Below are 26,449 nucleotides of genomic sequence, written 5' to 3' on the forward strand. Positions count from 1 at the left end.
TCAAAACATCTCTCTCTTCCTCGGCACTGCTCCCCCCACTTCATCAACGCCCCCTCCCCCGCCCCTGCAGGGAGCTGCTGCTGCCCAGACTGCGTGCCTCTGTCGGGAATGTCGGGGCAGCTCCGTCAAACGGCGCATCAACAATAACAGCGTGAACGAGCGCAACATATAATATGTCCGTCCACGTAGATAACGATGTTATTTATTAGTCTTTGTTTACGCACGCCCCATCGGCCCACACGTGCACAATATTCAGCAACTTTTTGTTCAACACAAGAGAAACTTGTGCTTGAACAATGAACGTCGTGGAGACTGTAACAGCACGAGTAAGCAGAGTAAGTGTGGGGGTCGCTAGCCCCCGAGATCCCTCCCTCGATAATGCTAACGGCCGGGCTAACATCATCAATCGCCCCCCCGCTGCTAAGCGAACCGCTGCTAGGTTCCTCACCCATGGTGTGGGAGCCGTCGCCCGAGGATTCCCCTCCACCGCGGGTCCGCGTAGCATGCATGGTTAATTACGTGCGCGCACACCCACACACAGCTCCACACGCGATACCCACTCTTGCGCCGCTCTGCGCCGCGCTGGCCGCTCACGTTACGATCGCGCACCTGGGGTACGCCGATTACGCACGCCGAGAGCTTACGCAAGTAACGAGCACACGTAAGCGGGGCACACGCCGACACAACGACTCAAGTTGCCGCCGCCGTGCGCGCGAGACAAACCGTACAACAATGCGCAGCCGATTACGCGCTCGAGCCGCGGGGTTGGGGGTCAGGGGCCCACCACTGCGCCGCACTTTACGCAAGTAACGAGCACACGCAAGCTCGCACAAAGCTAACAGCTTCACTGCGCACCGCGGTTTCGCACACGCGAGCGGGGCGCACGCCGACACGACGACTCGTCCCCTCCCGCACTCACGCGTGCACGTCAACACAAGTATCGTACAAGGACGATTCTCCTCTCACGCGGCTGCGTAGGCACGCCAACACACAAAAGTGCTCTCCCCGGGCGTTAACACACACCTCCGTACCCGCACAATCGTACAGAGACCACGGCCTTTACGCATACAACGACCACACACCCGCGAATGCAGTGCACGCTAATACCACGTTCAAAAACACCCAACAACACGGTTTTGTTACTACGCTCGAGATTTTATTAGCCCTTGTTAACCCACCGAGCCACCCGTGTGTGTGTGCGGGCCAGCAAGGCGCTTCTAACCCACTCTCCGGTGGCGTGCAGCCCTATTCTATGCTGCGCTCTCTGTTAAACCGCTTTCCTACTCGTCCTTACCCCGAACTAACCCTCTCCTATGGATCCTACTCTCCGCTCTGAGGTGTTGTAAGGCGCGTAATACGATACCGTCTGTAGTTCTTGGTGACCTTGCGGCGCTCAGATCGTCCTGCAGACAATCTAGCGGCTCGCCCGATGACTCCCTCGTCGCTGACTCCGTGTCAAAACTCCAGAAAAAGAGACCTCCCTACTGCCCCTGCGTTTTCTTTTAAACTATTCACATCAAAGGCTAGGCGCCCCCGTCCCGACCGCCTTGGTCTCTCGACCAATCCTGAGCCTAGGATTTCCCGCTCTTTTGCGATCCCGCCGGCCTTTGACCTTTCGACCAATCAGTCGCTCCGGGTCCTGATCCCAGCTATCTGCCCTGCTGACCCGTGTTTGTGTTTGTATGCGTTTCTAACTGCGGGGCTCTCTGAGCTCGCCGTGGTCGTGCGATCTCAAATCCGCCCACGGCGCCGCAGTGTTACTTGGCCTGGGAAGGGTCCTGTCCAATTCCCTGGCCCTGAGAAACCGTGGGGTAACCCCCCGAGGGGGCCCTCGGGTGAAAACTCAGGGTAGGTGACCCGACCACGAGGCCCTACGTGGGTGCGGGTGCGTGCTTATGTGGGGGGGGGTGATGGGGGGCAGTGCGGTGGTGGAAGCCGGGCGGCTCCCTGGCTCGGCAGAGCGGCCCCGTCGCTGTGGCACCACATAGCCCCCCGGGGTGCCAGTCCCCGTCCTGGGTTGACTGGAGCACCTCGCCTGGGTTGCCCCCACGAGGTATCGCCGCGGGGTCCGCGGGATTCGCCCGGCCCTTGTGGCTGGCCTCGGGGGTGGCGGCTCCGTCTCCTGGGGCTCTGGCGGTGGTCTCCTCCTCCATTCCAACGGCTCCCCTCGGCCTCTGGCACCTGCGGGCTGGGGAACAAACTCAGAGGCGGTGGGGTTTAAGGGTCGCCGTCCTCGTCGCCCCTGGCCCCGCCCGGGGCCCCTCGGAGCCCGGGGCTCCGTGGGGCCCATATACTGCGCGAGGCCCCCGGGCACGGGGGGTGGGGGGACCCCGGGGTTTCGGGGTACTTGGACGGCGGGGCTCCCCCCCTCGGGGGCTGCTCGCCACGGCTTCAGTCGGCGGATGTTGACCACCATCTCCCGGCCCCTCTCTCCTCCCTGAATCAGCACCGTCCATGGTGAGATCTGCCGTCTCACAATCCAGGGTCCTCGCCAGTAGGTGGTCAGCTTCCCCACCTGTCCGGCACCGACGCGGGGAGTGTACAGCCACACCTCGGAGCCCGCAGTGTAGAAGGGGGGCTCCATATGGGGTCGGGCGCCCTGCTCTTGCCGCTGGTGCGCGGCCTCTCCGTGCGGGTAGGCTCGGCCCCTGGCCCCTCGCAGGGTCTCCAGCAAGTGCTCCACGGGGTGGCTCCCTTCCTCCCGTTGCGGCGGAGGGACACCGAACAGCAGATCTGCGGGCAGGCGAGACTCGCAACCAAACATCATTAGGAACGGGGTCTGTCCTGTAGATGTGTGAACGGCGGTGGTGTAGGCGAACAGGGCATAGGGGAGGTGTTCGTCCCAGTCCTGTTGATTCGCGGCCGCCATGCGTTTAAGCTTCCCGGCCAGAGTCTGGTTCATCCTCTCTACCATCCCGTTCGCCTGGGGGTGATACGCCGTGGTTCGGTCCTTCTGGATCCCGAACTCTCGGCACAGCGCCTGGAATAGTTCGGCCTCGAATTCACTACCCTGGTCGGTAATGACTCGTTCGGGGATCCCGCACTTAAGTACGTAGTTTTCCACGAAGGCCCGGGCCACTACGAGGGCTGTTTTATCCGGGATAGCCACCGCCACGGGGTAGCGGGTGAAGTACTCCACCGCTACGAGAATATATCGGTTGCCCCGGTGGGATCGTGGAAAGGGCCCCTGCAGGTCGATTCCGACCAACTGATTCGTCCGACTGACTCGGAACGGCCTCAGGGGTACCTGGTACCTCGCCGGCTTTTGCCCACACTGCTGACAGGCTCGGCAGCCCTGCACCCAGGCGGCCACATCTTGCGCCAATTTAGGCCAGAGATACTGGCGACGCAGAGTCTCCCGGGTGCGCCGTTCCCCATCATGGCCCCCGAGCGGGTGGTCGTGTACCAGTCGTAGTAGTTGGGGTCGCACATGGGCGGGAACGCAGATGCACCCCGGCTGCCCAGCGTCGGCCAGTTCCGTCACCACCCCATTTTCTACACACAACCGGGCATACAAACCGCTCCAGGGCCCTGGTAGTGCATCCTTCTTCTCTCGCAGTGCCGCCTCCACCGCCGCCAGATCCGGATCCCGCTGCTGGGTTTGTCGCAGCTGCTCGTCGTCCAAGCCCGGGAAGGCGCAGCCGACATCCTCTTGGATCCGCCCGGTTGGGGTGGGATGATCCGTCTGTCCCCGGGCTCCTTCTGCAGGGGTTCCTGCGGCGCACACCGCACTTTCTCTCGGGGGGGGGAGTTTAGTTTCCGCGCGCTCCTTGGGTTCTGCTGCCTGGCGGCAGCGTCCCCCCGTGAAACACGGGCAGGCGTCTCCCTCCCTCGTCTCAGCGCGCACCGCGGGCCGTCTTGACAAGGCGTCCGCGTTCGCGTGTGTCCGCCCCGCTCGGTACTCGATCTGCAGGTTGTACTCCTGCAGCTGCGCCAGCCATCGAGCCATCTGCCCCCGCGGTTCCTTGAATGTAAGGAGGAACTGCAGTGCATAATGATCGGTGCGCACACGACATCTCCTGCCATACAAGTACGGTCGGAACTGTTTACACGCGAAAATCACGGCATACAGTTCCTGACGGGTTACGCAATAGTTCAGCTCGGCCCCGCTCAGGGTCCGACTGGCGTACGCGATGACCCGCTCCGTCCCACCCTGCACTTGCGACAGCACCGCGCCCAGCCCACTGCTGCAGGCATCAGTGTCCAAAATAAAATCGGTGGTGAAATCTGGGAAAGCCAAGGTGGGGGTGTGGGTGAGGTGGTCTTTGAGTGTGGTGAAAGCCGTCTGACAGGCCTCCGACCACTGATAGGGGTTCTTATGGGAGGTGAGTTGGGTGAGGGGGCGTGCAATCTCACTGAATCCCTTTACAAATCGACGGTAATAAGTGGCGAGTCCCAAGAATGACCTGATCTCCGTCAGGTTCCTCGGCCGCGGCCAATCCACTATGGCACGCACCTTCTCGGGATCGGTGCTCACCCCTGCCTCGCTGACTCGGTGTCCGAGGTACCCCACCTCGCGCTGCGCAATGTAACACTTACGCGGCTTGAGCTTGAGATGGGCTGCTCGCAGTCGCTGGAATACTTCCTGCAGCCTGGACCAGTGTTCGGACAGCGACCTACTGAACACTATTACGTCGTCCAGGTAAATCAGGCACTGTTCCCACTGTAAGCCCCGCATCACCAACTCAATCAACCGCTGGAACGTCGCGGGCGCGTTAGTGAGTCCGAACGGCAACACTCGAAACTCAAACAGGCCCATCGGGGTGGTGAATGCTGTTTTTGGCCGATCCTCCTCCGTCATCTCCACCTGCCAGTAACCGGACGCCAGATCGAGGGTGGAAAAATACCGCGTCCCTGCGAGACTGTCGAAGGTGTCGTCGATGCGGGGTATGGGGAAGGCATCGCCGAGCGTGACTGCATTTAGTTTACGGTAATCGACGCAGAACCGGGTTGACCCATCCTTTTTCGTTACTAGTACCACTGGGGCTGACCAGGGGCTCGCCGAGGGCTGAATTATGTTATCGCGTAGCATATCCGTGACTGCCTCTTTGATCTGGGTCCGTTCAGGCGCGCCCACTCGGTATGCGGGGAGTTTGATGGGTCGGGCTGCACCTGTGTCAATTTGGTGCTTGACCAGGTCGGTCCGGCCCACGTCCGAATCGTGCTCACTGAACACGTCGGCGTACTCCCGCAATAACCCGCGCAGCTGATCGGCCTCCCCCTTAGGTAAGGCTGCCCAAGGCACATGTAACGCATCCTGCAGTGGAACAATCTCGGCTCGGGGGGTCGGGCCGACCCGCCAGGCCAGATCCTGGCTGTCCTCGGGGCGGCCAGGGTCCTCCGCCCAGAGTGCGAACACCGAGTCGTTCGAGTGGCGAGCGTGCAGGGGGTGTACGGTGGCTACCGGGGTGCGTCGTCGTATCATTGCCGGGGTACTGTGTGGGTTAAACACACGTATAAACAGCCGGCCCCCATCTGCGTTTACCAGTGTGGCTGACCCTACCACCCCGTATCGCGATGCCAACTCCGGGTGAGGAGTCAGCATTACCTCGCCCAATGGTCGGTGGGTTGGGTCGGTGGAGAGGGTTGCCACTGGCACCAGCATCTCGGCGAGAGGTCCGATGGTGACGGCCGACACCAGCGTAGCGGCCACGGGTGTGAAGCGTGGGCGATTCGGCTCCTGTCCTAGGAACGGAATCCGCTCCCCGCTGCCCTCCACCGTAGCGCATCATTGCCGGGGTTGTACGTTAAGTCCCAACTTTTCCAGGAGGTCCGTTCCTGCAATGCACTCGTGGCACAACACACTCGACACGTAGAATTCCTGTGTGCACACCTGGTTTCCTAGACGGACCTCGAGGGAGACCTTCCCCAGCAACCCCATCCCGGCTCTGCTTGCCGTGTGCAGTGCGCGATCCGGGGCCTGCAGACAGCCCACGTCCACCCCGAGCATGCTGCAGTGCGCGGCGCTCATGAGAGAGGCCACGGCGCCCGTGTCCAGTAGGATCCGGGTGCGCTGCCCGTTCACCTGGCCTTCCACCAGCGACGTGGCTCCCGTTATCCCTGCCACCAGCTCCCGCAGCCAATCGCCCGAGGTCCCCGCGCCCTTGGGTGTTGTCGTTGTAACCTGTTTATGGATCACTCGCTCGCCATTATTCTCATTATCGTCTATTTGTATCGGGACCGCGTCGATTGCACCCCTAGTTGGTCAGCTCACTAGGAGGCGTTGGAGTTTAACCCCCTGCGCCTGCCTAGCTCGGGTAATTTCAGGACAGTCTCTCACTAGATGCCCTCGGCGATCGCACATATAACATGCCCGGGGAGGGGGGGCGGCTCCGTAGCGGGTCCCCTGTCCGCTCCCTCTCCCTCCCCCAGTACGCAGTTGCCCCACATCGGACTCTAATTGGGACACCCTCCCGGCTAGCCCCCCTACTGTCGAGCGTAGTTCCCCCATCTCAGACTGGAGTGCCTTCATATTTTTATTTGCTTCCTCGCGTGCTTGGGTTACCTTACCGTCCATTTGGTCTACCCGGCCAGCAATATCTCCCATGCCGGTCTGTAACCCGGCTACCCACCCCGGGGTGGTCTCGCTGGGTCTCTGGGGCTCCCTTGCCCGTCCCCTTACTGCGAATGCGGGCTCTTCCTCCTCGTCGGAGAGTAGGCTCGCTACGGCGCACTTTCGTCCCAGCCCCCGGAGCTGCATGCGTTCGCTGTGAATTCTTTCATACTTACGTGCGCGCTCGACAAGGGTGTTAAAGGGAAGACGTGGGCAGCTCATGTCTGGCTGCCACCACGCCGTGCGAGACAGGTACCGCTGGATTTTCTCGGCGGCCAGTTCCTCAATAACATCAGTTGCGTACCCCGGGCGTGCGATCTTTGTTAACTCGCGCACATCCTCGGCGTAATCACGTAGATCTTCGCCAGGTTGGCGACGGCGCGCCTCTAAGGCCGATTTTGCTTCCTCCTCGTCACGCGTGCCAAAACGCTGATCGAGTCGGCGCATCAGCTCCTCTAGCTGTGTCTGTGCGCTCGCGGGTAACGCTTCTACAAAATCGGCTGCCCGCCCATCAAGATTCATATTAAGTTGACGTACTGCCTGCGCGTACGTCCATCCATTAATTTCCTTGGCCCCTAAGAGATTGCGGGCGAATGCCTTCCACGAAGGTGCCCCCCGGCCGGTAAATATTAGTCTTATTTTAGCGTGAGGTAACGCGGGGGTCCGTACCGCTTCTGACACCAATTTGTGGGGGTCGCTAGCCCCCGAGATCCCTCCCTCGATAATGCTAACGGCCGGGCTAACATCATCAATCGCCCCCCCGCTGCTAAGCGAACCGCTGCTAGGTTCCTCACCCATGGTGTGGGAGCCGTCGCCCGAGGATTCCCCTCCACCGCGGGTCCGCGTAGCATGCATGGTTAATTAAGTGCGCGCACACCCACACACAGCTCCACACGCGATACCCACTCTTGTGCCGCTCTGCGCCGCGCTGGCCGCTCATGTTACGATCGCGCACCTGGGGTACGCCGATTACGCACGCCGAGAGCTTACGCAAGTAACGAGCACACGTAAGCGGGGCACACGCCGACACAACGACTCAAGTTGCCGCCGCCGTGCGCGCGAGACAAACCGTACAACAATGCGCAGCCGATTACGCGCTCGAGCCGCGGGGTTGGGGGTCAGGGGCCCACCACCGCGCCGCACTTTACGCAAGTAACGAGCACACGCAAGCTCGCACAAAGCTAACAGCTTCACTGCGCACCGCGGTTTCGCACACGCGAGCGGGGCGCACGCCGACACGACGACTCGTCCCCTCCCGCACTCGCGCGTGCACGTCAACACAAGTATCGTACAAGGACGATTCTCCTCTCACACGGCTGCGTAGGCACGCCAACACACAAAAGTGCTCTCCCCGGGCGTTAACACACACACCTCCGTACCCGCACAATCGTACAGAGACCACGGCCTTTACGCATACAACGACCACACACCCGCGAATGCAGTGCACGCTAATACCACGTTCAAAAACACCCAACAACACGGTTTTGTTACTACGCTCGAGATTTTATTAGCCCTTGTTAACCCACCGAGCCACCCGTGTGTGTGTGCGGGCCAGCAAGGCGCTTCTAACCCACTCTCCGGTGGCGTGCAGCCCTATTCTATGCTGCGCTCTCTGTTAAACTGCTTTCCTACTCGTCCTTACCCCGAACTAACCCTCTCCTACGGATCCTACTCTCCGCTCTGAGGTGTTGTAAGGCGCGTAATACGATACCGTCTGTAGTTCTTGGTGACCTTGCGGCGCTCAGATCGTCCTGCAGACAATCTAGCGGCTCGCCCGATGACTCCCTCGTCGCTGACTCCATGTCAAAACTCCAGAAAAAGAGACCTCCCTACTGCCCCTGCGTTTTCTTTTAAACTATTCACATCAAAGGCTAGGCGCCCCCGTCCCGACCGCCTTGGTCTCTCGACCAATCCTGAGCCTAGGATTTCCCGCTCTTTTGCGATCCCGCCGGCCTTTGACCTTTCGACCAATCAGTCGCTCCGGGTCCTGATCCCAGCTATCTGCCCTGCTGACCCGTGTTTGTGTTTGTATGCGTTTCTAACTGCGGGGCTCTCTGAGCTCGCCGTGGTCGTGCGATCTCAAATCCGCCCACGGCGCCGCAGTGTTACTTGGCCTGGGAAGGGTCCTGTCCAATTCCCTGGCCCTGAGAAACCGTGGGGTAACCCCCCGAGGGGGCCCTCGGGTGAAAACTCAGGGTAGGTGACCCGACCACGAGGCCCTACGTGGGTGCGGGTGCGTGCTTATGTGGGGGGGGTGATGGGGGGCAGTGCGGTGGTGGAAGCCGGGCGGCTCCCTGGCTCGGCAGAGCGGCCCCGTCGCTGTGGCACCACATAAGCTAACTGCTTATTGTTGTTTGTGTTCTTGCCGTATTGATGTATGCACAGTAGTCGATCTATTGGACACATATAGCACAGCGAGGGTGTTTGCCGATACACATCTGACATTGCTCAATGCGCGTGGATTTGATCTTTAACACTCCTTTGTGCTAAAGCAGAAGTAACCTTTGCTCCCGTAACGATATTAATTGGATATCAGGTGCCGAATGATGTGCGACAACTCATTTTGACTCACGCGATGTGACCCAAACATGATGAATACTCTGTCGCGAAAGCCTACGTGATGTGTCGAACGTACGACAGCTCGCATTATTCTTCTTGGTTCTTTCGGTAAAGTCACGTAGAAGGGAAGTAATAAAATAATACAAATAAAACATAATAGAATGAAATAATTCTCACGACGTTTCGGCTATATAAAAACTGGGTTGGAGATGGAAGAGCGCCTTAACAAAAAGAATGTGCATATGAAGAGGAATTTAGCATATTCATGGCAAATGCGTAGGAGGTGGGCGGGGGGGGGGTTTCAAAGTCATATTATGCCCATGCATTATGCAGGATCAGCAGCACCAAGGGGGGGTGCAGGGAGTAGCATTAACAAAGGAAAGGAATGTTAATGATATGTAGCTGCAGTTACTAAACAACCACGTAGAAAACTAAAGTATAAACTACATAAAAAACTAAAGTAAAAACTGCATAGCACCATCAGTATACTTACTATACTCTACAATAAGCTGAGTTACTAACAGCAAGTAATACATTACAATTCTACGTCATAAAAATTATATAATGCTTCCATCTAAACTTTATTCTCTTACATCACACGAGCATATACCATACTATATACTGCCATAGATAAACCCAACATTAAATTATATACTGTATTACTATAAACCACCCTATACCTTATACATTTCAACATAACACTATGTATTATTCTACCCACCCTAATGTGTATCGAAATGGTTTATTATGTCCTTCCAATGATTGCTAAGCCAGAATCCATCTTCTCGGTTAAAATTGTCTCTGTGTTTGTATATGTGAATCGCCTCATGAACGAATCTCTCATGATAGCCAGATGGCTTGCAGAGAACCTCTGTCTTGGAGAAGTCAATGTCATGTGCGCCCACTGAGTTGTAACAGTGATCTGCCACGGCTGAGGTGTTTGTCCTACCGTGTTTCAGGTCAGCTTTATGTTCACGGATGCGGTCCGAGACATGTCGTTTGGTTTCCCCAATGTAACTGCTACCACAGAGGCAACTTAGTTTGTAGACACCAGGGTACTGTATGTCTGGAACCACATCTTTTACAGACGGTACCAGATCACGGATTTTATGTACTGTGTTGAATCGGACCTGGATCTTGTGTTTAATCAGGATTTTGGAGATCGTTTTTGTGACCCCAGCAATGTAGGGTAAGGTGATGGTCTTGAAAGGCTCCTCAACAGCATCCTTCTTGATGGTTGGAGTGATGGCTTTGCGGATTGTGTAGTCGGAGTAACCATTAGCCTTAAGAGCTTGGCGTACGTGTTTGAGTTCACTGGAAATGTGTTCATGGTCGGAGATGCATTGGGCTCTATGATAGAGTCTTGATGAGGGAATTCTTCTGGGATGGATGGTGGTGGGAATCCGGTTTTAGATAAGCATCCGTATGGGTGGCTTTCCTGTAGACTGAGTGGCTCATTGAACCATCAGGTCTCCTTTTGATTAGGACATCCAAAAAGGGTAGCTTGCCATCATTTTCGACTTCCATGGTGAATCTGATGGCTGGGTGTATGGAATTGATGTGGTCGAGAAATTGGTCTAGAGCAGGCCGGCCATGTGGCCAGATGACAAAAGTGTCGTCTACGTACCTCTTCCATAAGGTCGGGCGTAGAGTGGCAGTCTGGATGGCGTCCGTCTCAAATTTCTCCATGAAGATGTTGGCTACAACCGGAGATAGGGGGGAGCCCATTGGGGTGCCCTCAATTTGCTTGTAGAAAGTTTCATTCCAGGTGAAGTATGTATTGGTTAAGCAGTGTCTCACCAGGGGGGGTACCCCAGCATTCAGTCCTTGATGAACCAAGTCTTCAATGATTGCGATGGTGTCAGGTACAGGAACCTTGGTGAATAAGGAAACCACATCAAAACTGACAAGCAGGTCGCCTGGGGACAGGGCAATCCCCTTGATTGTCGATACCAGGTCAGTAGAGTTTAGTACTGCAGAGGTGGTTTTTCCAGTGAAAGGCCGTAGGATTTCAGACAAAAAACGAGCCAATTTATAGGTGGGGGAGTTGATAGTAGAGACAATGGGACGAAGAGGTGTATCTTCTTTATGTATCTTTGGCAAGCCGTATAATCTTGGTGGCCTGGCTGCAGAAGGTTTCAACGAGAACTGTTTGGTCTGATCAAATAATGCGGTTGAATCAGAAATGATTTTGTTGGTTTTAGTGATGAAAAAGAGACCCCACCAACAGCCTCGTCACTAATAAGGTATAGGGTGGTTTATAGTAATACAGTATATAATTTAATGTTGGGTTTATCTATGGCAGTATATAGTATGGTATATGCTCGTGTGATGTAAGAGAATAAAGTTTAGATGGAAGCATATTATATAATTTTTACGACGTAGAATTGTAATGTATTACTTGCTGTTAGTAACTCAGCTTATTGTAGAGTATAGTAAGTATACTGATGGTGCTATGCAGTTTTTACTTTAGTTTTTTATGTAGTTTATACTTTAGTTTTCTACGTGGTTGTTTAGTAACTGCAGCTACATATCATTAACATTCCTTTCCTTTGTTAATGCTACTCCCTGCACCCCCCCTTGGTGCTGCTGATCCTGCATAATGCATGGGCATAATATGACTTTGAAACCCCCCCCGCCCACCTCCTACGCATTTGCCATGAATATGCTAAATTCCTCTTCATATGCACATTCTTTTTGTTAAGGCGCTCTTCCACCTCCAACCCAGTTTTTATATAAGCTCCTAGCTTGGTAGTGTCTCATTCTTCACCTGAGGACGGCTGCTTGCATTGTAGCCGAAACGTCGTGAGAATTATTTCATTCTATTATGTTTTATTTTTATTATTTTATTACTTCCCTTCTACGTGACTTTACCGAAAGAACCAAGAAGATGAATCCCTGCAGTCACGAAAGCTTTAAATCGAAAAAGGTCACATTATTGGTTCAAGTCTGCCCGACCGCTGAGCGTTGCTTGTGTAATAGAGTTCACGACTCTTGGACGCCGGAGTTGGAGGCACACGGGTTTATTCACACAGCACAGCTGTGGCATACAACACTAGAGGGGGTGTCGGCCCCCTCACCCGGCTAGCTGGGGATACACGCGCTAGCTACTTCCTAGCCTGCCTCCTAGTCCTCCTCTAACGGGCTAGGGGAGGCTATCTGGCCCGACACTGGTAAGTCGGGCCCGGTACCCTGAGTCCCAGACCAGCGCTGACAAGAGCACCGGCTCTGGATCTCGGGACCACGCCGCTGGCTCGGTCCTGTTCGGCCCTGATAAGGACGGCGAACCAGGGGAGTCCAGGGCTCTAGCTAAGACGTCTTCAGTCTTCACTGGTTAGCTTAACAAGAACCCCGAGCCCTCCGATACATCCCCTTTTATACCCTACCCCCCGCTGAGGGGTGGGGCCCCCCCGGGGTGCCTGGCGCGGACGTCGTAGAGAGCACCTCCCCGTGCACTCACGTAGCCCCGCCCACTGTGTTTGTTTGCCATAAGCTGCCATGCATAACGGGCTCTCTCTCTAACACCCCTACACTTGTATGTCGAACTTATTTCGCACCGTACGCAGCCAACCGTGCGAATCGGAGAGATTGAACTTCTGCTGCTGCTCACTACTGGCACTGCTAAGAAGGAACCCCACGCGGCTGTGTGGCATGGCCGCGCTGGTGTGGACGGCAGTGGCGGAAACAATCAGAATATCGATTTATACTGGAGAAATCCGATGAGCTATAAAGCTATTTTTCATATGTCCAGTCGGGGCGGGTAAGAACGTCACAACAAATAAAAAAACGTGATCGTAGTGCAGATGTAAAGGAGAGCCAACACACGGTTGCAGGGGGTTCGTCTTTGATTTCTTTCCTCCCATCCACACCTGTCCCCAGCCGCCCCAATCTCGTTCCCGCCCGTTCTCTCCCTTATATCTCCTCGCCTGCTCCTCCACCTTCTCCTGTCACCGTCCCACTCCCCCTCCTATTGGTGGGAATCCTTCCCCTGACACCCCTACACAGAGTACAAGAAAGGTAAACAAATCACCCAAACAGATACAACTCAACCATCCCCATCATCCTACCAGGCAGAGCCCACTCAGGTACAGGATTGGGGGCAGCGTTGGAGGCACTGCCCCCCCCTCCGCCCCGCTTAGGAAGTTTCTGGATTCGTCTTTAGAGGACAAATCTAGAAGTGAGGCAGTTCGATGGTGGTTCCCCCCCTAGACCACACCGTATCACTGTGACTTGCCTCAAAGGTCGTAATAATAACAATCCAGAAGTTACGCCTTTATTCATCCAGCAAGGCTTACGACCTTTTTTTGTTCAAGAGGACCCCGCATTGCGATGTTTGTAGTTTACTCTCCCACGGCGGACAGTTCGCAAACACGACACCGACTCGCCGCCTCGCGAGGGCCCTTCTCGTCGTGGCGAGCAGACCTTCACATTGGCATCGAGGCTCTTCCTCGACGCACGGCTTGCCAGCGTGGCGGGCCCAAGACTAATAATCACTCGTGCCATGTTTGAGGATAATTTCCATCATTGATGAGCGCGTGTGGCTGGCTTCGCGTTCGTGAGAAACCCGAGAACTCAAGACTCAATTAGAATATTTACAGTGGAGGAGTCCGATGAGCTATACAGCTTTTTCACAGAAGTCCAGCAGGGGCAAGGGGTCAGAAGATTACAACAACACACAAACACGGTAGGCGACATGAACCCATAACGCCGGCATACGAGGCGGGGGGTGTTGAGGGAGACTCAGCGACCGCTATCTCCTGGCCCACGCCTCCTCCTCCTCGCTGCCCCCACGCCGACACGACCTGGCAAGCCGTGGTGACCACGGAGCCCCATACTGGGGGCGACGCGCGTTGAGCACGCGGGGAAGGGGCTGCAGCTGAGCGAGGCGTTGGGACACCAGGCAGAATGAAAATCATTTGGCTGACAGTCTCTCCACCGAGCGCCACTTCGAATGTAGCCGACTCTATACATTTTTACTTAAAACTTTCGTGACTGCAGGGATTCATATTCTTGGTTTTTTCGGTAAATTCACGTAGACAGAAAATAATAAATAACAAAAAGCTACGTTTCGATCGCAACGCGAGCGGTCGTCACCAGGCTGCTAATAGTTGTGTGCAAACCCTCCCCGTAGAGGCGGTTACATCTTGACTTAAATCTACCGTGACTGCAGGCATTCATATTATTATTTTTGTTATTTTCTTTGAACATATCTACGTGACTTTACCGAAAGAACCAAGAATACCGACTCTATAATTGAACAGTAAAATGTACGATCTTGGCTCACTCTGGGAGACAGAACGACTCAGGCGCGACGAGGAACCACGCGGATACGCGGGGAGGCGGCGGCAGCAGCGGCCACTCGTGTTGAATCAATGCCGTGAAGATGCACTCCGAGAAGGCGGTGTGGCCTTTGTACTTGGAGGGACAGCAGACACAATGTGTATGGTCTGCTTATTCATTGTCTCGTAAAGAGTATTGGTTCAATACTTAAGCCCCCCCCATCGCCTTACTATCTTCACACGAGCTTCTAAAACCAATCAATTTAAATACTGTCACGACTCAATGATGTTATCTACTGGACAGCTGGGACAAGGAGCTGCCAGTGAACCAAGCAGATTGGGCTGATATCTTTAACACTATTCAACAACATACGCAGCATCATCGAACAATAAGTTAGTAAATCTACTGCTGCCCTAAGGAGGGTCACAAGCTTGGAGGAATAATTTACCCTCACCCCTTGCCACCGTAAATATCCTCGGTCGCTTGGTAAGCACTGACAAAGTCTGCATCAGTGTGTCACAAATTGCTCCTGCTGTGTATGTAGCCATCATGACGAGTAATAGGGAAATGAAAGCTCGCATGTCATTGAACTGAGAGATACATGAAACGACAAAATTAAATGCATGCTACACGTGGCATGGAATCGAACGAGAAAAAAAAACGGGCTTTATTTATATCAAATAAAAACAGCAGTTACACACATTTGATAATGGTTATTTAAAGACCTCGTTATGGATAATTTCATGAAAAAAGGCATGTAGTATAAGAATGAAGTGCGTCATACGAATAAGTAATTATTTCAAATTATAACGCAAACAGTATTCGCTCATTCTCGACGAGAAAACGACTCGGATGCGCGGGGAAGAGCCACAGACGAGCGGGAAGGCAGCCACGCGATGAGCCGGCATCAAGACGCTCTCAAGAATAAACGCACCTGCAGATTCTCAACCCCCATCCGCCCCCTCCTGCCGCTCGAGAAAGCACGACCATCGCCAGGTTATTTCCCCAGACAACCGAGGCGCTGCTTCTGCAGTGCAGGAGGAGGGTGCGGGGTTAAATGTGCTGCACCTGTGCCAGCGCAACAGTGCCAGTTGCACGTCAGCACATTCACAATCAGAATCGTTATTTAGACTGCAGGAATCCGATGAGCTACGAAGCTCTATTTTTCACAGGCGTCCAGTCTGGGCGGATCAATAGGTGTGGCTGACTGCTGATGGGGCTGACGAGTGTCAGAGCAATTGAACATGTGGTGGGCAGAATGGAGGGTTTTCACCTGCTTCAGGTTTCACCCAGAGTCTGGGAATGTATCATCTTGTGTTGCGGGTGGCAGGAATTATAATCCGACTTAGAAACGTGTCCGGGTTTGGTCCAAGTGGAAAAGGTGGCAGCCCGAGCGCAGTGGCCAATCCTGTAGGCCCTCAGGCCCTGCCGCCCTGCAGGCCCTCCTGGAGCAGCCTGTTGTACTGGGACACCTGCTGCATGACGCTCTTCATCAGGGGCTGGTAGTCGCTCTCCATGCTCTTGGTTGCGATGACTGTTCTGGGAGTCAAGGGAAGCCCAGGGAGATTGCAGCGCAGCACTCTGGTAATGTGACCGCATTTGTGGCCACACAGAAAGCAATTAAAACACAAGAGTTTCACAACCGTTCGCGACTCGAGGACGGCAGCGGTTGCCGTGCGCACTTTTCCGCGTTGAAGTGCGCACTGCACACGCCACGGGTTAAAGGAACGACAACGCAAATGAATGACACACAAACAGCTGACAGGCACGACTCCCCATCATGCCGTGCGTGCGTGTCACATGAGCACTACATTGCATGCACAACGCTCGCAGCCTTGCCCACACATTTTGCCGTTGCGATGAGGTCACTTCCACGAAGTGATGCAGTTGAACAGTGGATTTCTAATAACTGGTGCTTCTGGGACTGTCAATTCGAGAGCGGCCACGTTGGCCAGTTATCTTCACGTGCGTGCAACACAACACACATTATAGCCTAGTCTACAAACGTGATTTATATTCAGCGAATATAAATGCATGTGCCAGTTGTTGGTATTGATTCAGTTGACCAAAAAGGTCACCGAGGACTAAAGACTAAAGAGCCGGGATCAAGGATGGACCGGCAATCATTACGGCACACAGCGAGACCTCTCCAGGACTCACAATCCTCCCGTCGTCGGTTACTATGCCACAGGAAAGAAAAAAAACACTTTTTGTGTTCAACTTTTAAATGCTAATATTTAAAGTAATGTCACGCATGAACATTACTATTGAAACAACCTTCGCACGTAACCAGCAACGCGTCCCTACTTCCACCCGAGTGGCGAATGTCACAGGGCATGGCCGCCACGCGGTGAGGACACAAACCCAAAGGAGACTTAAAAAGTCAATACCGGCACAAGCCGCCGGGCCCGGTGCAACACAAACTACATCTACTGCAAGGCCGGGGGCAGTTTGCTCATCATACGTGCATATGATGTGCAGTGCTTATGTCACTCTGCTGCTGGATGAAGGCCTCCCTATACCATGCGGGTTGTAGGGGTTATTTGATCACCACACTGGTCGGTGCCGGGTTGGTGAAGGCGGGGAAGCATGGACAATGTAGTCGAGTACAATGCATTGGATTTCGTCGCACATCCCACAGCCTAGAAAACCGATTAATGCATGATTGTTGCTCATCTAAGCACTATCCAGGCTCACATCTGCTTCGCTATATGGGTGATTTACTCGTGACGGAGCTGTCGCCATGGAGCCGTGCAGTGAGAACTTTCCCACGCGAGCCACCACCGCGGGGAGACAGGAAGACAGCGGTGGGCGACGCGCGAGGGAAGGCGAGGGGGCTCAGGATGTCTCTCCACTACTCTCAATGGAATCTCCGGCAGCTGCGAGGTGTCTAGGGTCCGCCAGAACCACGACACAACTACGTCGACGTGCCGAGTGGAAAGTGCCTCGGTCTCAAAGACGGCGATTCCCAACCTGTTTGGACCACTGCGCGCCACCGCTGCGAACCCACAAAAGAATGGGTTTGCGCACACCACCGTGCCCCAACAACTAAGATTCAAACGTAAAGCTGCTCTCAATGGTAATGTCTACGACAACTCCCAAAGGTCCTGCGGAGACCGGTGGTGCCCAACACTGCCACTCTAAGGCCAAGGAAGCACGCGGCAATGGCCATGCAACTTTGCTTCTCTCCAAGTGACCAGTAACGTAGATGTGATTTGCAGAGTTTGACCAGTGCAACCAGTTTACAGCGGTGGAAATCCACTCGTAAAATAAACAAATCGGGCATCTCGTCGCAAATGCCGACGTGCAGAATTATTTTGGGAAGTCACGGTTGTACAAAGGATGCAGGGGGATGAGGGGAGACAGGATGGGCCCTGCCACTCTTTTGAGCCGATTCCCTGGACATGCCGAGGAAACGCACTTTCCTCTCCAGTGCGCAATGGCACTACAATAGACGGCGGCGCATCTTTACGTGCTAATATGTTAAGAAAATAATGTCCACTGTGTGTTTGTAATGATCTCTTTCAGTGTGGGCAGTAAAGATGCAAGTGTATTCAAAACATCCTCCCATTCTGCACAAAATCAACACTCGGACCCATCCAAACACGGTGAAAAAATTGTTTAGACTTTGAATGAATCATGCATAAATATTTTTCGAACAAAACTTTACAAAGACAAAGATACACCGTCTCGCCTTCAACAGGTTATTGGGGCAATTGCTGTTCGTGAGAACCTATGAAGGCCGGCAAGGCACACAATGTAGTAAGTGACCAACACCACACCTGGCCACATTTCTCTCCCTAGTGCTGATGCTTACACACTGGACTATGTACTCAATTTTAAGGCTGAGTTGACCCAGGGGAGGCCCAGGAACGGTTCAGTTATTTTCCGTTACTGGCCGTGAGTGGCAATCAAACTAGCGTCGCCGAGTTCATAATGCAGTGCACTGACCACTGTGCCCACCGCTCCCTACAGAACTGTACATAACACAAAAAGACAAAGACAGTCGCTGTTCTCTCTGCCTGCTGCACGCAATAGGAATGTCATCTTGTCACCAGTCCCGCATGCTGCAGCCTGGAGAAGGCAGGAAATGGGGTCTCAGACACTCGCTTCCTCTGGAACGGATCCAGTGAAGCGGCGACCAGGGAGGCCACACGAGACACGACAGAGAGGCACTGGGCTCATCTCGCTGGGCCCCGCACCTGGGCCTGCGAGATGCTTGGCGACAGCTTACACACAACCAAGCTCATTGCAAAACTAAATATAAATGAGGTTGATTAATTGTGCCAGGTCCAGGTGCAATGTGATCCACTATGTGTAATGCCAAGGGTCGGGGTGAGAGTCTATGGGTCTCAATGTGAGTCTGTGTATCTCAGTGATGAGGAAAAGGATGCTGCTAGCAAATGCAGGATCGCCGCTCTATCCACTCCTGGATGCGATCATCTTGAGCTGAACATTGCCGACTCAAGAGACCACTGAATGGCTCAAGACAATGTACTTGAGTATACTGGATGCTACTTTGTCTTGCCCACATGTAATCCTTGTACATTAAACATACAATGGCTACAGAAGAGAGCCCCACTCCAGAGACCCCACAGCTTCCCATGAGAAAATAAATACACGTAGTCTTCATGTGCAAAGGATACACTCCTTCATCACAAAATTGTTCTGTTCATGATGCTGCCACTTGCGTTCAAGGTTCGTCAGCTGAAACACAAAAGAAGAAATCGCGCAATTATCCACAATGTCGACTGCCCATGAGTGGTGTCTGTACGTGGGAGTGCTGAGTGTGGGTGTCTGTGAGAATGAGTGGTGTACATGGGGTTCTCTGTCGTAGTGTACGTAGTGTGTATGGGTTTCTGTAGTAGAGCGAGTGGTGTGTATGGGTCTTCCTGTGAGAGTGAGTGGTGTGTATGGGTTTCTGTAGTAGAGTGAGTGGTGTGTATGGGTTTCTCTGTGGTAGAGTATGTACAGTAAGTATGTATGTGGAACTTATTTCGCACTGTACATAGCCTACTGTGGTAATCGGAGATCCAATGAGTAGTGCATATGGGTTTATTTGTGAAAGTGAGTGGTGTGTATGTGTCTTTCTATAATAGCACAAATTGTACGTAGGGGCAACACTGATCGCGTTACACGTTTCTGTCGGCCAAGTGCAGCTTGGGCTTTATTACAGGAAACACTAACACATCCAAAGATGACGTAGCAACCCATGGAAACCCAATCCCAAAAGTTTCCAGTCTTACAGCCGCTCCTACAGTGACACCCGCACGTGCCTAAATGGAATAGACATCGACTCAGTCAAAGTAATTTCCTGTTCCAATGAGCATCGAGGCATTGGTGCTCATCTCCTGTTTACACCCCTGAGCCAATTGTAGAAATTCCATATTTCTATGACAGGCGTGAGTCTGTCCCTTAGGACAACAGCTGTTGACTCCCCCATAAGGTGAGACTGATTTTACCGACCCCGGAGGGATGATGGGCTGAGTCCATTCCCCCTAACCAGGAGCTGAATTCGCAACTTTCGGCTAGCAAGGCGTGCACTCTACAAGAGGCTGGGAAAGACGGCAAATTAAATTAGGTAAAGTACATAAGCAATTTTAAACAATTGGATGCAAACTGGGAGTATCTGATGCAAAGTTCTTGAGTAATATCATGCACTGAGCTAAGAAGAAGGAAGACCATTATCACCAACGTCTTTTGTGATAGAATAAACGCACGAGCACTACCCGTGCGATCTGCCTAGACCGCCGCTGTGGGTGGAGCTTCCCCAATGTCATTTTTTACGGGGAGGAATATAAAGACCCCCATGCCGGGTGTGCCTGTGAAGACGGAGTCATTTTTTACGGTGGCATTTATTACAAGAACCAAGACGTTCATGTTTCCAAGCAAAGGCCAATGTGAAATTTGGCAGTGAGAAAGCCAGTGAGACAATGAAACAATTGGAAACATTTGAGGAATGTTCCCGTTAGTTTAAACAGTGGAGAACACACAATATTATTTTTTTCCAAAATAAAAATTACCATCGATGCGTATATCAAAGAACAGAGAACACAGCGTGCGTGGTTTCCCAATCTGAGGCCGCAAAACGACACCTTCCGTCACTGAACACTCGCGGCGGCTGGAGAGAGCTTCAGTCGTATCGCTGAGGCATGCTGGTAAAAAGTCTTGACTCTTGCTCAGCTGCAGTCATTAAAAGAAATTCCTATTTTCATTATTTTATGTTTTAATGTCCCTTGAGTGTGACTGCTAGAATGTAAATAATACATGCACAAGGGCAGCGATTGGCATTGCAGATGTTTGTAATTATTATGCTTGTTAACCCAAGAAAGCCTCACTCTGAATCCTGCCAAGTTTTTGTAAAAGGAGGGAGCAATGTTGCGATGTGTATAATCCTAATTAAGAAATGTCCAAGTAATCTTTCAGCATTGGGATGTTGTGTGACCAATACCGGCTACATGTATGGCTTTCTTAGTCATGCAGAACAAGGAGGAAAATGTATAAATTCCACACAGAAATACGCCCAAGTCAGGAATCGAACCCAGGTTTTTTCAAGGTTAAAGCGTTGCCACTACGGCACCACCGTGCCGCCCACTGCACCCTCAGCTGCCGCTCCCCGGCGAGCACCGAGTGAGGTACGGCACCTGGGCGTGCGTCTCGTTTTCCTGCAGCTGCGCGCGTGCCGCCTCCGCCTCGCCGCTCAGCGCCTGCAGCCGCTTGCGGAACGCGTCTCTCCGCAGCACCAGCGTCACCTTCTCCTCCTGCAGCCTCTGTCGGCCAGAATAACACATCCTCCGCTCGACATCCTGCTCACCCTCTTCAACCACAAATTACTCACACTAACACATTCATTCGGATGCATTTCCCATGTTAAAATAGTGTCACGCTATTTATCTCTGTTTTAATATAATAAAAGGAATTGTTAATAATTTGCCCAGGAAAGTCATACTTGATTTCAGTCAATTTTTCAGGAGGATCTTGCTCCATTGAGATGTTTGGCCAACAACAATCACTGTGTGTGTGTTTTAGCTATAGGAGGGAACCAGAGAACCCAGAGAAACCCCATGTAGAAGAAGGGGAGGACATACTCCACACAGATAATTCCACGGGTCAAGAATAAAACCCCAGGTTCTTATACGAATGCTCTAGTGTCACCACTGCACCACCCTGCTGCCCCATTTATGTTGTTGTGTTAAGGGCAATGTAAAAATGTACTGATTTCTTGTTCAAAATATTTGTACTGTAGTCAAAGCGATTTCTTGTTCAAATGAGCATTGAGCTTGTGCCCATCTCCTGTTCAGTCCTGAGCCAGTGGTGCAAACTCCACATTCCAATGAGTCTATTATTTGGACAACAACTATTGACTACCTCACAAAGTGCTACCTATTTTATTGACCCTGGAGCGATGGTGGGTTAAGTCAACCCTCAACAAAGGACTTTAAACTGCAATCTTGTACGGTGAACTTCGTTCGCATGGCACATAGCCCACCGTGCTAACCGGAGGTGCCTAACTCACTGTGAGCCGTCCGTTTTACCGCAGAGCCACCTGATCAGATACGTTGCCACTCAGGCAATACCCTGTCCTCAGCTGACACAATTATTTGTGTTTTAGAGAAGACAAACCGGCCAGGTGCCCGCTTAGCGATGCAGCGAGTAGCTCGCGATTGGGAAGTTTGCGAACTCCAATCCTTTGACCTGAAACAAAAACTCAACAATTTTTATTTTACCAGGTAAGGCTTACTAAGTTGCTATATAGCTCTATTTCAGAAGTCACCTGGCCACAAATGATAGCTCAAAGAATTGGCTTCTCACGTGGAAATTTATAGCAGCCGAAAAATATAAAATCATGTTTCGAAATGTGGAAGGCAAAAACCGGAGGACCCGGAGAAAAATCCACGTGACCACGGGGAGAGACATCCAAACTTAATTTGGAGCTTTCGTGACTGCAGGAATTATTATTTGGTTCTTTCGGTAAAGTCACGTATAAAGATAAAATAATAATTTAAATTAAATACTAGCATACGACGTTTCGATTGCAACACAAGCAATCATCATCAGGTATAAATTAAATAGAAACACAAATCTAGTATACTTAGAAATGTAATGTAATACAACAGAGAGTCGGATAACATAACAGTCAACACCCTATCTGGTTGATTACGTTCTTCCTGAGAATGCTAAATTTGAGAGAGAGATTAAACACAGAACCAGAAACATATAGACAGACATATAAGCAGACAGATATCACAGAGATACATAGAGAGAGAGCAAACATAGGCACAAAGAGAAACTATGCCTCTGTGTCGAGGCCTTATATAGAGAGAGGGGGGGCGGGGGGCGGGGAGAGAGGGAGGGGTTAGAGAAATTAGCATGTCCATGAGTGGAAATGGTGAGTGGCAAGGTGTAAAAAGCTTGAGAGAGGGGGGCAGGGGCGGAGAGAGAGGGGTTAGAGAAATCAGCATGTCAATGAGTAGCACGATGAGTGGTACGGTACGAAAGCTTGAAAAAATTAGGAGGCAGGGAGAGAGACACACTAAATTAACTAACCTAGCAAAAATTTCGAAATGTAATGCAATGCAACACAGAGGGTCGGTCTCAAGCTTTTTACACCTTGCCACTCATCATTTCCACTCATGGACATGCTAATTTCTCTAACCCCTCCCTCTCTCCCGGCCCCCGCCCCCCCTCTCTCTATTTAAGGCCTCGACACAGAGGCGTAGTTTCTCTTTGTGGCTATGTTTGCTCTCTCTCTATGTATCTCTGTGATATCTGTCTGCTTATATGTCTGTCTATATATTTCTGGTTCTGTGTTTAATCTCTCTCTCAAATTTAGCATTCTCAGGAAGAACGCAATCAACCAGATAGGGTGTTGACTGTTATGTTATCCGACTCTCTGTTGTATTACATTACATTTCTAAGTATACTAGATTTGTGTTTCTATTTAATTTATACCTGATGATGATTGCTTGTGTTGCAATCGAAACGTCGTATGCTAGTATTTAATTTAAATTATTATTTTATCTTTATACGTGACTTTACCGAAAGAACCAAAGAATAAAGACATCCAAACTCCAAATATCCAACAGGCGTCAGGGTCGGGATCGAACCCACGACCTCCTGTATACGAGGCGAAGTAGTGCACATCTCGCTACCGTGGCGAGTAAAACTCGGCTGTGAAGTTTTGTGACAAAATCACGAGTGAGCACATACCTTCTTCTTGTCCTCTCCGGCGGCACGGAGGGCATCCAAGTCACTGTAAACCACCAGATCCTCCGTCATGCTCCGCTCGCGCTCCTTCAGGGCCTCCAGCTCAGCCTGAATCTTCGTCTCTAGCTGCTTCACCTTTTCCAGGTCCAACTGAAGCCGCTGGCTCTCTTTAGGCAACACGGACACACGAGCACAGACGCACGCACGGAGCAGAGAAGCAGGAAGCACAGGTAAGCGGTTTCCCAGCATACGCCACAGCTACTGCACTTGAAACGCAAAGCACCTTAAGTCCTTCTCGGCAGGTAATTATGTTGGAGGGAAGTAATAAAATAATAAAAATAAAACATAATAAAACAATTCTCACGACGTTTCGGCGTTGTGGCCGAAACGTCGTGAGAATTGTTTTATTATGTTTTATTTTTATTATTTTATTACTTCCCTTCTACGTGACTTTACCGAAAGAACCAAGAAGATGAATCCCTGCAGTCACGAAAGCTTTAAATCGAAATTATGTTGGAGTTGGAACACACAGGATCACCAGGAGGTCCTACGACACTGTGCTCAATATCATTCAATGTACGTAATCCAGTCAGGTTGATTGTTGATCCAGCCCTCACTGATTCACTCCAGGCATTCGCCCACTGGCGGAGAGTTGTCTCCTTATCGCTCTATCACTACTACCATGGTTCATGTTTCCATGCATTCCACCACCCATCTTGCAGACTCAGTTTTACTAGACTGACTGTTTCATCTGAACCACCACACTGCAAGTCACAACACTCACCCACTCACCCACCCACTCACTCACTCACCCACCCACTCACTCACCACACTGCAGGTGGCAACACTCACCCACTCACCACACTTGCAGGTCACAACACTCACTCACTCACTCACCACACTGCAGGTGACAACACTCACTCACCCACTCACCACACTGCAGCTCACAACACTCACTCACCCATCACCACACTGCAGCTCACAACACTCACTCACCACACTGCAGGTGGCAACACTCACTCACTTGCCACACTGCAGGTCATAACACTCACTCCCCCACTCACCACACTGCAGGTCACAACACTCACTCACCACACTGCAGATCACAACACTCACCACACTGCAGGTCACAACAACACACTCACTCACCACACTGTAGATCACAACACTCACTCACCACACTGCAGGTCACAACAACACACTCACTCACCACACTGCAGGTCACCCACTCACTCACTCACCACACTGCAGGTCACCCACTCACTCACTCACCACACTGCAGGTCACAACACTTCTCCCCCCCTCTGCTTTTTCCCCTCGCACTGCTACACTTTGGAATTCCCTCCCACCATTGTCCATTTTCCCCAAGTTCTTATAATAATAATAACCTTGCTCAATTCAAGAAGTAATAAAACATCTTCACGCTTATCTATTACAACTTTGATAGGGCTTCATCTTCTTGGTTCTTTCGGTAAAGTCACGTAGAAGGGAAGTAATAAAATAATAAAAATAAAACATAATAAAACAATTCTCACGACGTTTCGGCCACAACGCAAGCAGCCGTCCTCAGGCGAAGAATGAGAACATTATCAAGCTAGGAGCTTATATAGGTGTTGCGAGGAGGAGCGCCTTAACAAAAGAATGTGCATATGAAGAGGAATTTAGCATACCAATGGACAATGCGTAGGAGGTGGGCGGAGCGGTTTCAAAGTCCCATTATGCCCATGCATTATGCAGGATCAACAGCACCACGGGGGGGGCGCAAGGAACAGCGTTAATAAAGGAAAGGAATGTTAGTGATATGTAGCTGCATTTACCAAACAACCACGTAGAAAACCAAAGTAAAAACTACATAAAAAACTAAAATATAAACTGAAACTTACTATACTCTACAATAAGCTGAGTTACTAACAACAAATAATAAATTACAATTCTACGTCGTAAGAAGTATATAATATACTTCCATCTAAACTTTATTCTCTTAGCATATACAGTACTATATACTGCCATAGATAAACCCAACATTAAATTATATACTGTATTGCTGTAAACCACCCTATACTTTATACATTTTAATATAACACTATGTATTATTCAACTCACCCTAATGTGTATCGAAATGGTTTATTACGTCCTTCCAATGATTGCTAAGCCTGAATCCATCTTCTCGGTTAAAATTGTCTCTGTGTTTGTATATGTGAATCGCCTCATGAACGAATCTCTCATGATAGCCAGATGGCTTGCAGAGAACCTCCGTCTTGGAGAAGTCAATGTCATGTGAGCCCACTGAGTTGTAACAGTGGTCTGCCACGGCTGAGGTGTTTGTCCTACCGTGTTTTAGATCAGCTTTATGTTCACGAATGCGGTCTGAGACGTGTCGTTTGGTTTCCCCAATGTAACTGCTTCCACAGAGGCAACTTAGTTTGTAGACGCCAGGGTACTGTATGTCTGGAATCACATCTTTTACAGATGGTACCAGATCACGGACTTTATGTACTGTGTTGAATCGGACCTGGATCTTGTGTTTAATCAGGATTTTGGAGATCTTTTTTGTGACCCCAGCAATGTAGGGTAAGGTGATGGTCTTGAAAGGCTCCTCAACAGGATCTTTCTTGATGGTTGGAGTGATGGCTTTGCGGATTGTGTAGTCGGAGTAACTATTAGCCTTAAGAGCTTGGCGTACGTGTTTGAGTTGAATTAGCTCAATTAAAAAAGAGGGATGACATTGTCATCCTCTCAGCCGACAAAGGTAATGCCACTGTCATCATGGACAAAATAGAATACAACAACAAAATTCAAGAACTACTCAACGATGGCAGCTATACAAAAATAAAAAGAGACCCCACCAAC

The 26,449-nt window shown here is 51.5% G+C and overlaps 1 protein-coding gene across 2 annotated transcripts in view; it reads right to left on the reverse strand.

The window, feature by feature from the left end:
• Nucleotides 1-15,042: 15,042 nt before the first annotated feature.
• Nucleotides 15,043-26,449, reverse strand: part of IFT74 (intraflagellar transport 74) — a 47,127-nt gene continuing 35,720 nt past the window's right edge. For both annotated transcript variants that reach the window (XM_078867495.1, XM_078867496.1), the window contains exons 17-20: nucleotides 23,603-23,766; nucleotides 21,037-21,162; nucleotides 19,039-19,099; nucleotides 15,043-15,926 (exon numbers count right to left, since the gene is read on the reverse strand). In XM_078867495.1, the coding sequence (XP_078723621.1) occupies nucleotides 15,811-15,926; nucleotides 19,039-19,099; nucleotides 21,037-21,162; nucleotides 23,603-23,766 (467 nt within the window). In that variant the 3' untranslated portion in view covers nucleotides 15,043-15,810. The remainder of the gene's footprint in view (nucleotides 15,927-19,038; nucleotides 19,100-21,036; nucleotides 21,163-23,602; nucleotides 23,767-26,449) is intronic.

Source organism: Lampetra fluviatilis, chromosome 24 (genome assembly GCF_964198595.1).
Source record: "Lampetra fluviatilis chromosome 24, kcLamFluv1.1, whole genome shotgun sequence".
In the NCBI taxonomy this organism is placed as follows: domain Eukaryota; kingdom Metazoa; phylum Chordata; class Hyperoartia; order Petromyzontiformes; family Petromyzontidae; genus Lampetra; species Lampetra fluviatilis.